This window comes from Salvia splendens, chromosome 6 (assembly GCF_004379255.2).
Source record: "Salvia splendens isolate huo1 chromosome 6, SspV2, whole genome shotgun sequence".
NCBI classification, from domain to species: Eukaryota; Viridiplantae; Streptophyta; class Magnoliopsida; order Lamiales; family Lamiaceae; genus Salvia; species Salvia splendens.
In genome coordinates, this window is record NC_056037.1 from 33,610,725 (window position 1) to 33,625,894 (window position 15,170).

General features: G+C 41.4%; 2 protein-coding genes across 2 annotated transcripts; one reads left to right on the forward strand and one right to left on the reverse strand.

The window, feature by feature from the left end:
* Positions 1-187: 187 nt before the first annotated feature.
* Positions 188-2,269, reverse strand: LOC121809160. The gene has a single exon (XM_042209702.1). The coding sequence runs from the start codon at positions 2,267-2,269 to the stop codon at positions 188-190; it is 2,082 nt and encodes a 693-aa protein (XP_042065636.1).
* A 2,118-nt stretch (positions 2,270-4,387) lies between these two features.
* LOC121809161 lies at positions 4,388-6,358 on the forward strand. The gene has a single exon (XM_042209703.1). The coding sequence runs from the start codon at positions 4,388-4,390 to the stop codon at positions 6,356-6,358; it is 1,971 nt and encodes a 656-aa protein (XP_042065637.1).
* Positions 6,359-15,170: the final 8,812 nt, after the last annotated feature.

The following is a 15,170-nucleotide window of genomic DNA, read 5'->3' on the forward strand; positions in this document are numbered from 1 at the left end:
ACATGTTTGTCCGTTTCATAAAAAGAGTTTTATTCTACTTTTACCATAAATAATAAGAAAGTCTTATATTCCACTAACTTATTTTACTTATTTTATTATTCTATAAAACTAACACTCACATTTTCTTTTTGGACCATTCACATTGCGAATATCTCACAGTCACATTTGGCTCGAGCATGAGGCATGCTCAACAATCTACACTTACAACCAAGTCATTCATGCTTGACATTGTCAAAGCTTCATTGTCATGATCTATACATACCTGTTTCTGTCGTCGAACAATTCCAAGAACTTCTTCCGTCTTTCCCAAAAGCAGAAACGCTTCCCGTGCGGTCTTGTCTCTCTTTTCAATCCAACTCTGGTGACACATTTTGGTTATAGCATGTGGCAAATTGGTGAGACACGCAGACAAAACATCTGCGATCATAACACATAATCTCTCCCACATTTCCTCACAGTTTTCCTCTTCACCATAGGACAACAAAATGGTTTGACAAATTCTGTACATGGAGTTTGCAGCCACAACTCTTGCTGGGAAGTTTAGAGGATTTCCCATATTGGAATCTTGCGATTGACTCTTCCACTCCGTGACGATCTCTTCAGCTTTATCGGATAGCTCTAGCAAGACTTGCTTGCTGTGTGTGCACCATAGAAATCCAGTTCTGAGATCGATCTCAACCCACTTTGAGTAAACTAGCAGTTCCACCCAAGTAACACTTGCAGATTTCCTAATGCTCTTAAGTTTTGCATTTGTGTCTAATGCTTTTTCGACTATTTTTGCAAGAGAAAGGCCTTCGCTAACACTGCTCAACAACTGCTTGCGTTGATACCGGGAGATGTTGGGAAGTGCGAGTGCAATGCTTGTGAGAGTGACTACTTGCAGAGTCCAACAATCACGAGCTAAAACTAAGGTTGTAATTTGGCTAGTATTAGAGTTATCAGATTTGTGTAGAAGATTTATGAGGTTGGAGGGCTTCTTTTCTCTACCTTTCTGAACCATGCCTTCAGCCTCGCGGCACATGCTTCTCACCAAGCTTGTTGGAAGCTCCACCTCGCCATCTAGTAACAGAACATAACTGCTTAGGTCGTTCAGATCCATGTCGCTACCGCCCGATGATGTATCATGATGCCTTCTCGCAAACTTGTTGATGTGAGAGCAACACAATACAAATGGAGCCACCATGAAGCCGGAAATGAAGATGAGGGTTTTACTTGCAAGAACAATAAAACTTTGAACTCCAATGCAGAAAGTTAACACACACCATTTTGCATCAAGAAGACATTTGCCCCATCTGTTTGGCCCAATTTTGATGCCTGCGGAGCTGTTTCTGCAGTCTCTGAGCGTCTGAATCCAGTAGCTTTCAATCATCCACGTGTTGGTTGATGAGCAACGAAACACGACAGCGACAAACCATCTCAACGTTGCCAGAATCACAGCCATCCACAGCCCGATGGACTGAATCTCTACAATCCTTTTGGTGTAAACTCCATAGGGCGTCTTACCCGACACGAACTTGTTCATCCGAATTATATTAACCGGAGTATACATGATCCAGAAAAAGAAGGTAATCATAGATGAAGCTGCGCAAACACTAGAACGCGCTATCACAAACTGAGGGCAGCTGCTCTCAGCCATCACCCAGTATTTCATCATCTGTCTTCTCTGATCATCCATCTTGAATCCCTCCACCAATTCTTCTTCCTTCTCCAGAGCTTCTCTGTGCTTCTCTTCGTACTTCAGTTTCAGACTCTTCTTCATTGCTGACACACTAAGTGCCAGGCTAACTAGCATCGCAAGAGAAACTAACATCACAACAGAAAGGATAATTGCTTGTGATAGGAAACGTTGCACCTCAATGGTATGAATGGCAACATTAGCCATGATGGTGACCACGAGAAGGGATAGGCCAACGCCATTTGTGAGAACCTCTTTCTCGTTCATGGACCCCAGAGAAGGCATCAGAGTGTTGAGAGCGGCTGACATGAAGAGCAAGCTGGTGTACTTTGCAGCTGCATCAGTGATGGAGTTGATCATGACGGTGTTGAGATCCATGGGCAGCTTCATTGCCACGGCTAATAGAGTCAAAGAAGCGGCGTTGAGAGAGGTGTATTTGCAGGGGAACCATAGCTTCTTGCGCTGGAAGCTGTTGAAAGCGTCGGCCACCATTGCAAGGACGCATACTGTAGAAGCTGCAGCGATGTATAAGCCAACCCATGGCATCGCTGCATCGAGCTGTTTCTGCACTGTGGTGTCGGAATCAGAATCCATCAAAGAAACTAATGGTGCTCGTATAGTTGAATGAAAATATTTGTGTTTTGCAGTTTTTTTTAAACGTTATACATCTGTGTATAAATTTTGTGACAAGTCCTTTTCAAGATTAAAAGAAAATTATGCCTTGGAACTTTGGAAATGTTCAAAGAACAACAGCAAATTTGAATTTTTTGGAAACTGAACTGCAGAAAGTCTTCAAATCTCATACTTGGATAACGAAGTTGACCTCTTTTGTGCACCAAATATAACTGTAGGAAACAACCACATTTAACAAAGAATTTTGTGAATAGAAGTATTGTACTCCCTTCAGCGTAAGGTAGTTGAGTCGTATTCCTTTTTCGGGCGGAGAGAGTACATAAAATGTTCTTCTGAGCGTATCAAAGTCTGACATTTGATTTTTCATATTATGCTCGATCTAACAAGAATTTATCTGCAACCAAGAGTTTGCCAAATAGATCAAAGTTGGGGATGATAGTAAAACTAAGGCATCGCATTGCCCATATCTAAAAATGATACTCCCTTCGTCCCATAATAGATGATACACTTGGGTAATGACACATGATTTTAGAAATTGTGTTTTTTGTATTAAGTGGATAGAGAAAATAATATATTTATATTAATGTGAGAGAACTATTTTCCAAAAGTATGTGAAATCTTTTATGAGATAAATTTAAAAGAAAAGGGTTACGTCTATTATGGGATGAATGGAATACTCTATTATTAATAAAATATGACTAAAGCCTCGTGTCTTCAATATATCTAGCCGATTAAAACTAAACTACTTTGAATACAATGCAGTTGGGAAAGACATGTAAGTTATAAATGTGTACACACTGACTTTTGGTTTTTGGCAAACGGTCCCTTTAAGCTACTCTTAATCAAATCCTACATTTTCTAAGTGAAATCTCCACAATGGGGGTGCATACCGTTAAGAAAAGTTGCATAAACTAATATTTAAATATTTCTCATTCTAATTCTTTAAAATCTTTCGAAAGTCATCTACAAATAAATCCGTGTGGATACAATAAAATATGAATAATGTTAAATTGTTGTGCGGTCGATGAGATCTTAACCAGCAGCGAACACAAAACTCAGTATGATGAAGATGATTTTTATATTACTCCATAAAACGTTGTTTGTTAAATGTTTATGTATTGTTATAGTAGTATTAGTACTAGTAATAAACTCCATTAATTGTAGTATAAAATAATAGTAGTAAATCATATTCCTCTCTCCTAGTTCTCTCCATCATTTCTCTTTCGCCAACCACCACCTATTCTCCTCGACTGACCTCCGTCTTCTCGGCAGCGGCACTGGTAACATTCACTTGCTCCGTTGTTTCGTCCATTCTTACCATCCACGTCATCTTTGATTTTCCGTATGGAGGCATGCCGACTGCAGTGTTAAGTTTGACATAATCTCAATCAATATTTCAGGCTGATCAATTTCATTGCTGGAGTTTGTTGAGTTTTGATTTGGCTTTCCTGCTCTGATACCAAGGCCTAGGTTAAAGAAAGACATGGAACTTATTGAACAATAGTGTAAAAACAAAAGACTTATGTTATGATTGTTGTTGATACTTTTACATTACAGATTCTGTTTCTACATTAAAGAGCTTAGAGCTTCTATTGGTATTGGTAACCTCTAAACTAGGAAGACATCTCACCTTTATAAGTAGTGCAAGTCTAAGCAATTACCTAAGCTCTAGTAGTTAAATAAGGAATTTTTGGTTGATGAGCTTTGTCTTCACTCTTCCAACAATAACCACAATCATAGAAGAAAACACATAGGGATGGGCTTACTCCTCCCAAAGAATAAGGTAGGCTTGCACACTTCCAACTTCCATTACTTCAAACTTCAGCATTCGCCACCATATGACTATTTTGATTGTCAAATATGGTGGCTAACACATGGTATGGACTGTCTTTGATAGTACTAACCACTTGGGTCATGGGTGCATTTTCATTAACTCGTGAAAACCACTTGTCACAACACACTACAAAGAAAAACGCAGTTTACATATTGCTATTATTCACCTATACTAGAGCACATTATTTTCCTGATGGATCATGATTCTGATAGCAAAGTGCAGCAGCAGCTAGATGCAGCGATGCCATGGGTGGGCTTATACATCGCCGCAGCTTCTGCAGTGTACTTCTTGCAATGGCGGCCGACGCTTTCAACGGCTTCCGGCGCAAGAAGCTGTGGTTCCCCTGCAAATACACAGCCCTCAACGCCGCTTCTCTCACTGTATTAGCCGTGGCAATGAAGCTACCCATGGATCTCAACACTGTCTTCATCAACTCCGAGACAGATTCAATTGCAAAGTTCACCAGCTTGCCCTTGATGTCAGCAGCTCTCAATAATCTCATGCCTTCTTTGGGCTCCATGAATGACAAGGAGCTTCTGGCCAATGCTGCCGGCCTATCTATTCTTGTGATCACCATCACGGTTAATATGGTCATCCAAGTCATCGAGCTGCAACGTTCCCTAGTACATGTAATGATCCTGTGTGCTGCGATGTTAGTTTCTCTTGCGATGCTAGTCTCCCTGGCAGTTAGCATGTTGGAGATGAAGCAGAGGCTGAAACGGCTTTTTCATGAGAAGCACGGGGAGTTGGTGCTGCAGGGTTTTGAGATGGAGGACCAGAGAAGAGAGATGATGAAATATTGGGTGATGGCAGAGAGCAGCTGCCCTCAGTTTGTCGTAGCACGTTCTTGTGTTTGCACGGCCTCATCTGTGATCACCTCGTTTTTTTACATCGCAGATACTTTGGTTCATGTTCTTAATGGGACAAACACGAATAAGCCAGGTAAGTCGCCCTATGGAGTTTACACCAAGAGGATTCTAGATATTCAGTCCATCGGGCTGGGGATGGCTGCAATTCTGGCTACGTTGAGATGGTTCACTATTTTGTTTAGCTGCTCATACTCCGACACTTGGATGGTTGAAAGCTACTGGATTCAGACGCTTAGCGACTGCAGAAACAGCTCCGCGTGCATCAAAATTTGGCCAAACAGATGGGGCAAATGTCTTCTTGATGCAAAATGGTGTGTGCTAACTCTCTGCATTTTAGTTCAGAGCTTCACTGTACTTGCAAGCAAAACCCTCATCTTCTTTTCTAGATTCATGGTGGCTCCATTTGTGTTTTGCTTCTCTCACATCAACAAGTTCGCGAGACGCCATCATGATACATCACCGGGTGATCTGAACTACCTAAGCAGTTATGTTCTGTTGCTAGATGGCGAGGTGGAGCTTCCAACAAGCTTGGTGAGAAGCATGTGCCGCGAGGATGAAGGCATGGTTCAGAAAGGTAGAGAAAAGAAGCCCTCCAACCTCATAAATCTTCTACACAAATCTGATAGCTCTAATACTAGCCAAATTACAACCTTAGTTTTAGCTCATGATTGTTGGACTCTGCAAGTAGTCACTCTCACAAGCATTGCACTCGCACTTCCCAACTTCTCCCGGTATCAACGCAAGCAGTTGTTGAGCAGTGTTAGCGAAGGCCTTTCTCTTGCAAAAATAGTCGAAAAGGCATTCGACACAAATGCAAATGCTAAGGGCATTAGGAATGCTGCGAGTGCTACATGGGTGGAGCTGCTAGTATACTCCAGGTGGGCAAAGATCGATCTCACAAGTGGATTTCAACGGTGCCGAAACTGGGAGCAAGTGTTGCATGAGCTCTCCCATAAAGCCGAGGAGATTTTTAAGGAGGTGAAGAGTGAAGAAGTGCAAGATTCCAGCATGGGAAACACTCTAAAATGCCAAGCAAGAGCTGTGGCTGCAAACTCAATGTACAGAATTTGTGAAACCATTTTGATGTCATCTGGTATAGAGGAAAGCTGTGAGGAAATGTGGGAGAGATTATGTGTGATGATTGCAGATGTTTTGGCAACGTGTCTCACCAATCTGCCACATGCTATAATCAAAATGTGTCAACAGAGTTGCATTGAGAAGCGAGACAAGACAGTACGGGAAGCGTTTCTGCTTTTGGGAAAGACGGAAGAAGTTGTTGGTATTGTTCGACGACAGAAACGGTCGTGTGTAGATCATGACAATGACGCTATACCTGTGGATTGTTGAACTCATACTTGAAGTTAGTGTAAGATGATTTTTGTTTCTTTTTTTCAAGGTAAGTGAGTGGAAGAAGATGACAGTCAAATTACTCAGACAACCATGATTTGTTGACAATTTCACCTCCAATTCCATGTACCAAACGCAGCCTCACTCAACTAGTATACATGGATATGCATATATTCGATGGCTAGATGCATCAGTACATGTCGCATGTATATCTAGGTCTAGTTTTCTATAGGAATGACCTATATCATCTCATATCTCCATCCCGATGATATATATATACTTGGTGGGCTCATGCTCGTTGCCTCACCAGCCAGTGTATAGTTTGATAGGGCGTGGAGAAAAATGGGAGGGACAACCCCAGTAGCAATGGCTTGTCAAGATAATACGATATAGCATCTAATCCACGACATCTTATGATAAATGTGGGGAACTTTTGGGTGAAATTGTCCATTGAGATAGGTCAAGCCAGGTATGGCCTAATTAGCTTCTTAACAAAAAAATCCTAACACCACATTAGTAATTAAAGACAATGTAAAATATACATTGAACTGCCTGTTAATTTGTCAATGTAAATTAAGCTGATTATCGAAATTTCATTAGAAGATAGTAATATGATTTGAAACTACTTATTAATATCTCATTTTTAATCCATTTTATGATTCGGAAACTACTACTTACTAAATTACCAACAAATGACATAACAAGGTCAAGGAGTACAAGTTCGGAAGCACACAGTACAAGCAACCAAAACAGAAAACGGAAATATGCTGTCGAAACCCCTCTTAACATTTAACAAAGGTGATCGCCAGGGCTAGCACGAAGATTACGAAAATAGCCTCTAGGGTTTGCCTCAAAGACGTTCCTCGGCATGGTGCAGTTCCGGCCGGGGGCTTTCAGAGCATCTCCAATGCCGGCGTCAAAACCGCGACGCCGATTTTTCGCCGACGCTGGTTCTGACGCCGAACCATTGTGACCGGCGTCGGCGAAATCGGCGTCAAAATCGGCGTGGCCATGCCGATTCGCGCGATGACGCCGGTTCTGACGCCGATCCTCACGGCGCCATTGTAGGCCCCGGATCGGCGTCAAACCGGCGTCAAATTTTTAATTTTTTTTTAATTCGAATTTTAAAAATGCAAATTTAAAAAAAATTTTAAAAATACTATTTATTTATGAAAATTGTTTTTAATATTTAAAAACAATTTTTACAAATAAATTTATACAAGAAATTCGTAATAGCCCATATATATTTAATGGGCTTGCGAATTATGAAACCATTCTAGGTTGTGTCTCTTTTATAGAGACATCCTTGAATGTTTTATGTTCCACATTCGATGTGGGACAAAAACCACTCTAGGTAGTCTCTCTTTTATAGAGACATAACATTCGATGTGGGACAAAAACCACTCTAGGTTGTCTCTCTTTTATAGAGACATCCTTGAATGTTTTATGTTCCACATTCGATGTGGGACAAAAACCACTCTAGGTAGTCTCTCTTTTATAGAGACATCCTTGAATGTTTTATGTTTCACATTCGATGTGGGACAAAAATCATTCTAGGTTGTCTCTCTTTTATAGAGACATCCTTGAATGTTTTATGTTTCCATATAGAAATATTGTACTTTTTTAATTGTACTTTTTAATTTTTGTACTTTTTTAAATTATTGTACTTTTTTTTAAATTAATGTACTTTTTAAATTTTAATAGTATTATTCGATTTTCCCGTATTTGTCTCGTAAATTAAATTCCGTATGTTGATACGATTGTAAATTAAATTATATAATTGTTATTAGTGATGTGGATAGGTAGTGTGAAGGCTATGTGATGGCTATTTGATGTCCAGTTGATGTGGCAAGCTGATGTGGCAGGAGAATTGTAGTGCTGATGATGTGGCAGTGTGAAGGCTATGTGAGGGCTATTTGACGTCCAGTCTTACTGGAGATGCTCTCATCATCCTAACCCTCCTCATCCTGCCGCCGCAGCAGCAGCGGTAGACGCAAAACAGCACCGTCAGAGCCACGTAGGGGTGTGCATTCGGGTTTCGGTTCGGTTTTTTGCCAAAACCGAACCAAAACCGAAAAAACCGAATTTAGTTCAAAATCCAAACCGAACCGAACCCGAATAACCGAAAAACCGAAACCGAAAAACCGAAAACCGAACTTAAAAAACCGAAAAACCCGAACAAAACCGAAAAACCCGAAAAAAAAAACCCGAAAAGCCGAAAAAAATAAATATAATATAAATATATATTTATATATGTATTTTATTTTATTTTATATATACTAATAGAATATTTATATACAATATGAAATTAATAATACATATAATATATATTATATAGTAGAATATATTAAAAGAATATATATATATATATTATATAATATAATATATTAAATTAATAGAATATATATATAATTCGGTTTTTCGGTTTTTCGGTTTTTTTCTTCGCCCGAACCAAACCGAACCGAACCGAAAAACCGAAAATTTTTTATTTTTAAAACCGAACCGAACCGAAAAACCGAAAAAAACCGAACCGAATTTCAAAATTTCGGTTTGGTTCGGTTCGGATATTCGGTTTCCGGTTTTTTTTACTCACCCCTAGAGCCACGGCAGCGATGATCCATGGCAGAGCCACTTGGAACCAGTGGCTGACGGTATCGCCCCTTGTTTCCGGCGGAAACACACCGTCGAACCAAGCGAGAGCCTCGCCGCCGAAATTCTCCACCGCGAGCAGCGCTTCCTTCAGCTTCTCCACCACAAATTGCATCACCTCATCCAACCCCATTTCTCTCAGTAGTCCAGTGTTAGTGTGTATGATTTTAATTTTCAGCTTGATAGTATAAATGTGTACCGAATGATAGTTGAGGGGCCCACAATAGAGAAAATGATTTGACTAAATACAGTGCCAAGGCAAGAGCGCATCTCCGGAGCTCATCTCAGAGCTATCTTTATTTTTTCTTGCCACGTCAATAGGCTCATCCCAAAGCCTATCTTCTTGCAATGAGAGCATCTCCAATGGAGGCTAGCGGATAGGCTAGCAGATCGCAGGCGCTAGCCGATCCGCTAGCCAGTCCGCTAGCCTCCATTGCGACAATTTAGGCTAGTTGATCGGTGAGCTCTAGCCGATCCGCTAGCCGCCATTGTAGCCTCGGAATCGGCAAGCCGATTTTTTTTAATTATGTAATTTTTTTTATAATTTATTTTTTTTAATTTAAATAAAATTATTGCATTTTTCTCGTATTTGTATCGTAAATTTAATTTACTTTTTTATAATTTTTAATTATGTAATTCCGTAATTCGTGTGTGGAAGAGGGGTTTTTTAAATTATATAATTTTTTTAATGTACTTTTTTTAATTTAAATGAAATTATTGAATTTTCCCGTATCTGTGTCGTAAATTTAATTCTGTATTTTGTGTGATGGTTAATTATTTATTTTTTATAATTTTGTTTATTGTGGCTAGCATATTACTTGTCCAGTTACTTGTGCTGATGATGTGGCAGGAGGAGTTTGTGGCTAGCCTATGGCTCACCTATTTATCATTGTGGATGCTCTAATTGTGTCCAGATGGCAATTATGAGTGTTTCTCTAAAAGCGTTTCATAATCATATGGACTTTATGAGCAACATGGAAACATAAACTTTATTGTTATTGACAATCAAATGGATCTCAATATCAATAAACTTTAAAGTTGGGAGTTGTGAAGCTCCGCAGCAGCTCACAGTTCTCACCTTTGCGGACGGAAGCTGTAACTTGAAAGGATAGATGTTATTCTCCTTGCAATTCCTCTAGCATTCTCTTCGCACTATTCACCGCTGATTCGCTGCAGTCATCACAGACTTCAGTGTTAGAATTTCACCAAATTCTGCAGGGTCTCCTTCAAATGTTCCTTTTGAAGAAGGGGTAATGTACTTACCTTTTCCAATATGTCTTCCATTCTACCCCAAGGCATTGTAAGAGCCAGACTCTTAAGAGAGTGTGGAAAAGTAAGCTTTCGCCAAAAATCACATCTTGAAAACCAATAGCAGCTAAGAGATTCCAGCTTTTGCAGATATACAATATTTTGGGTACAAAAGTTATCATCACGATAAAGACCCAATTTCTTGATATTGGGAATTCTACGGACCATCATCTCATCACACTTGAAATTCCTTACGGGTTTGTAGATTCTCCATAATCACAATGTTGTCCCTTCTAGTATCTGGGAGATGCATTCTTGAAAGCCTGACCTTAACATGCCTCAATTGAATGGTTAGGTAATAGAGCCCACATTCCACTAACTCATTGTTACGGACACAACCATAGCTCAAACAATGCCAACGTCGCAAGAACCAGAGCAGAGGAGTGAAGCTACAGCCGAGGCATTTCCGGTGTTCGATGCAGGCGAGACACCGAGAGACGAGCAGGAAGTAACGCAGGAGCGAGAGAGGCCGCAGAGGCAGAGGCATCCGCCGGATTGGTTGGGGGACTAAGTCTCTCGTTAGTTTTGACTTTTATTTTAATTATGAGACTATAAGTTTTATTATTATTTTTGCTTTAAACATTAGACTTTAATTATTTGGGTCGAGCGGATCTATAAGCTCCTTACCGGGTTTTCTTCGTTGATTCTTTCCGGTCCGTAAGTCGAATCAACCCTAGGGTCCTTAGATATAAAAAGGAAAATTGTTATTCTTTTCTCGGGAGAAATAACATAATCAATTTTCCAATTTCTGTCTCTTTACTTTCTGCTCAAGCTACGCTAATTCTGGTGTGTTCGGCCGGGAATCGCCTGCGACTAACCCCGGAAATTATTACCTGATCATCGCTCGAGGTCGGTCTCGACGGTGCGACGTTAAGGCAGCGAAAACCTTAACACTCATTTCCCTCACATTTTATTATAAAACTAATAATATAAAAGTAGGATCCACATTCCACTAACTTTTTCAATCCACTTTCTATTACAATTTTTTAAAATTCGTGTCGGGTCAAAGTGTGACATTTAATGGTGGACGGAGGGAGTATTATTTTATGCCTAAAATTTGCTTTTTTTGTGGCTGCTATCAAGGACTGTGATATTCACAAGCTAATTACACTGTGCAGTCTGTATGACCTGGCCAATGTAGTGCCCACTTTAGCGAAGTTTTATCACCAAGCAAGTGAAGCATATGAACAAGCCTGCACACGCTTTATAAACACAATTATCTTATATGTAAGTTATTCTCTTTTATGTGAAAAGGTCTTATCTCTATTCATCACTCTTACAAATAATAATACTATTAGCATCCTATAAGGCCACCCGCAACGCGTCACTCGGGTGGCCCGGAACCCGTCACGCAGGGACGGGCAGTGGCGGATCCACTTGAGAACAAAGGGGTACTGAGTGTACCCCAAAACAAATCACAGCAAGTGGTCCAGTAGTAGAAAGCTCTACTATGTTTAGTGGAGGCGCCGGTTCGAATCTGTCATGTGCAAGATTTTGTATAATTTAGCATTTAACTTCTCATTTTCATGTTTTTGAGCAGTTATGGATTCTAAATCATTACTCCATTTCATTTCTAAATCATTTATCTCTCCTCTAATTATTATACATTTACGGAGTACATCTATTTGTCTTGCTCTTCCAAACGTCTAATATATTTCATTCATGTAAACCATTTTTAAAATTTTTTTAATACAATTCATATTTTTTCATTTCTCAATTTCTCATGAATTAATTTAATTATCGTCTAATACATTTAATTTCTTATCTGAGTTAGTAACTTTAAAATTTTATTCTTATTATCTCTTTTAGAACCGTAGAACGTGCTTTCAATTCCTAACACATTTATCTTTATCTAAGATAATTTATTTTAAATAGTGGCAGGTAATAATACCAATAAGTAACTCACTTTTACCGATAAATATTTTTAATAAAAAATTATATAGATTTTGGTTGAAAAAAATCTATTAGAAAGAATATAAAAGATTCGTCGAATTTTGAAACTTCAGATCACTAGGATTATTTATTGTACCCCCAAACTAAAAATTCTGGATCCGCCACTGGGGACGGGACGGCAGCGCGACGCGTTGCGGCGCCCCGTCTCGTCCCCAGCCCGTTACCATCTCGTCACGAAACCCGTTCCGCCTGGACGTAACGCGCTCCCAGGCCATGCGTGACGCTCACTCGTCGGCCCGCAAGTGGGCGTAGTCACGCTGACGCAATAATTAATTTTTTTAGAAAAAATCGAATTAAATAAAAAAATTTAAAAAAAAAGTGAAACGGTAATGTTACCGTTTATCAGAGCCGTTTTCAATTTTTTTTTATTTTTTTAGTCTATAAATACTCTTAATTCATCCTCATTTCACACACAACTACACATCTATTCTTCCAAATTCATCTCAATTTCCTCTCCAATTTTCATCTAACATCTAATCACAAAATATCCGGCGAGGGAAACTCCGGCGGTGGCGGCTCCGGCGCGTGGGATCTCAACGCGTTCGGCGACTGGGGGAGCATGTACAACACATTGGGTGGTTCCGGTTCGTCGACGCCGGGCACCTAGGGTTCGGGCACGCCGGGGGGTACCAACCACCCAATTTTGATGTTGATGCATACGTCCGTCCCTCCGCCCCGCGGTATTCGCAGGGATTATCCCAGATTCGGGAGGATTATCCGGTTCAACCCACTCCGGAAGAAGGCCGAGGCGAGGGATGAGGCCGAGGCGGGGGAGGCTCTAGGGCGGAAGCGGAGGCAGAGGAGGAGGATCTAGGCCGGCATCCGTACGACCCCAAAGAAACGCTGACGGTGTACAACGCCTGGATCAGCGTCTCGTACGATCCCATCGTCGGGAATCAACAACCCCGAAAGTGCTTCAGGGAAAACCCGCCGCCTCACATATAAGATGCTCCGCGCTCACTTTGACCTAGTCGACAGAGAGGTCAAACGATTCTGCGGCATCTACAAGAATGAAGCGGCTCAGTACCAAAGCGGAGCCACTAGAGCCGACATTCTAAGGTCGACTTTGCGGGTCTACTACGAAGACACTGGCAAACAATTCAAATATGCCGATGTTTGGGAGGTCGTCAGGGACGAGGAAAGGTGTGCGGTGTGCGATCCAGCTCGGGCTCGACCTCGAAGCGCACGAAGCACACGGCGAGTGGCCAATACTTGTCTGGTGAGGGCGGTTCGGGCATCGGGCCACAAGAGTTTGCCTCCCAGGAGAAGGAGACCCCGGCAGACGATGTCGGGGGGTCCTCTCGTGGGCACCGTCGGGCGCAAGGGAGAAATGCGGCTAAGGCGGCTAGAGGGAGGAGGGGCCGAGCCGAATCAAGCCAGGCGGGCTCGGGCTCGGGCTCAGGCTCGGGGGACCCTCGAACTCCCTTATGTCCATGTACATGACCGCCACAATGGCGGACACTTCCCGCTTTACGCCCACCCAATACGAAGCCTGGCTTAACGGAGTCCTGTTTATGGCGACACAACTTGGTATCCCGCCTCTAAGTGGCCTTAGGGCACCTCCACCACCTTCGGGGGATGATTCGTCGGCGAAGTAGTTTTTTTATTTTCTATAAAATTGTATTTTAAATTATGTCATTTTTATTTTTTTAGGATTTTAATTTTGTCTTTTTTTATTTTTTTTGAATTTTAAGTTGTATTTTTATTTTATGTTGTAATGTTATTTTATTTTTAATGAAGTGTGTTTTTATTAATTGAATTTGGTGGAAAAAAATAAAATAAAATAAAATTGAATGAATGAATAGTAATTTAAGGGACGGAGGGTTGCAGGTTCCGTCCCTTAGTTAAGGGATGGAGTAAAAAAGTACAATGGGGCCCGCAAATAGTGTTTTAAGGGACGGTATAGTGACAGCGTTGTGGATGGCCTAAGATGCCTTGCAGTTCTCTCATTTTCTTGCTTAGTTAGAGCATCTCCAATAGAAATAGCCCAACCATAGCATAGACACAAACTCCTCCTGCCACATCAGCAGCACTAAAAACTCCTCCTGTCACATCATCAGGACAAGCAATAGGCCAGCCATAGCTTAGCCACAATAAACAAAATTATAAAAATAAATAATTAACAATCACACAAAATACGAAATTAAATTTACGACACAGATACAGGAAAACTTAATAATAATATTGAAATTTTAAAAAGTACATTAATTTAAAAAGTACATTAATTAAAAAAAATTACATTAATCTAAAAAACAACTCATCCGCCACACACGAGCCCTCTGCCTCCGCCTCACTCCTCGCTGTTGTCGCCGCTATCTTGGACCCCCAAATCTGCGGCATCTGAGCCCCCCATCTGTGCCGCGACGGGATTCAAATCGGCCCGCATACTCACGAGCATTGTGTGAAGAAAACTCTTCTCCTCGGGGTCAGTTGCCGCCCTCCATTCAGCTAAGATCTTGTACATCTGAGCTCGCGTTTGTTGACGTGCGAAGAAGAGGAGCTCGGCTGTCGACCCGCCAACAGGGGGGATGCCGACTGGACCTCCTGGGAGGCCTAGCGAGCCCGTTGCGCCTGCCTTTGACCAACCGGGCGAGTGCGGCCAGCAAACGTGGGAGGGGACGGGAACTCCTGTACATCCTCGGGGAGGTCGTGGGAACCGCTGCCGCTGCCGCCGCTGTAATCACCGGTATAGTTCAGGCACTGCTTCTTCGGCCAGCCAACATCGACACCTGCCCGAAACTTCTCGGAGTCCATCAGCACCTCATAGTAGTTCCAGTAGGTGAACTCCTTATAAAGTCCGGGCACGGGGAATGCTTTCTCCGCTATCCTCCTGCAGTCGTCCTCAGTTTGGCCACTGGTCTGCATGCGGAGGGCATTGGTGTACAAGGCCGAAAATCGGGAG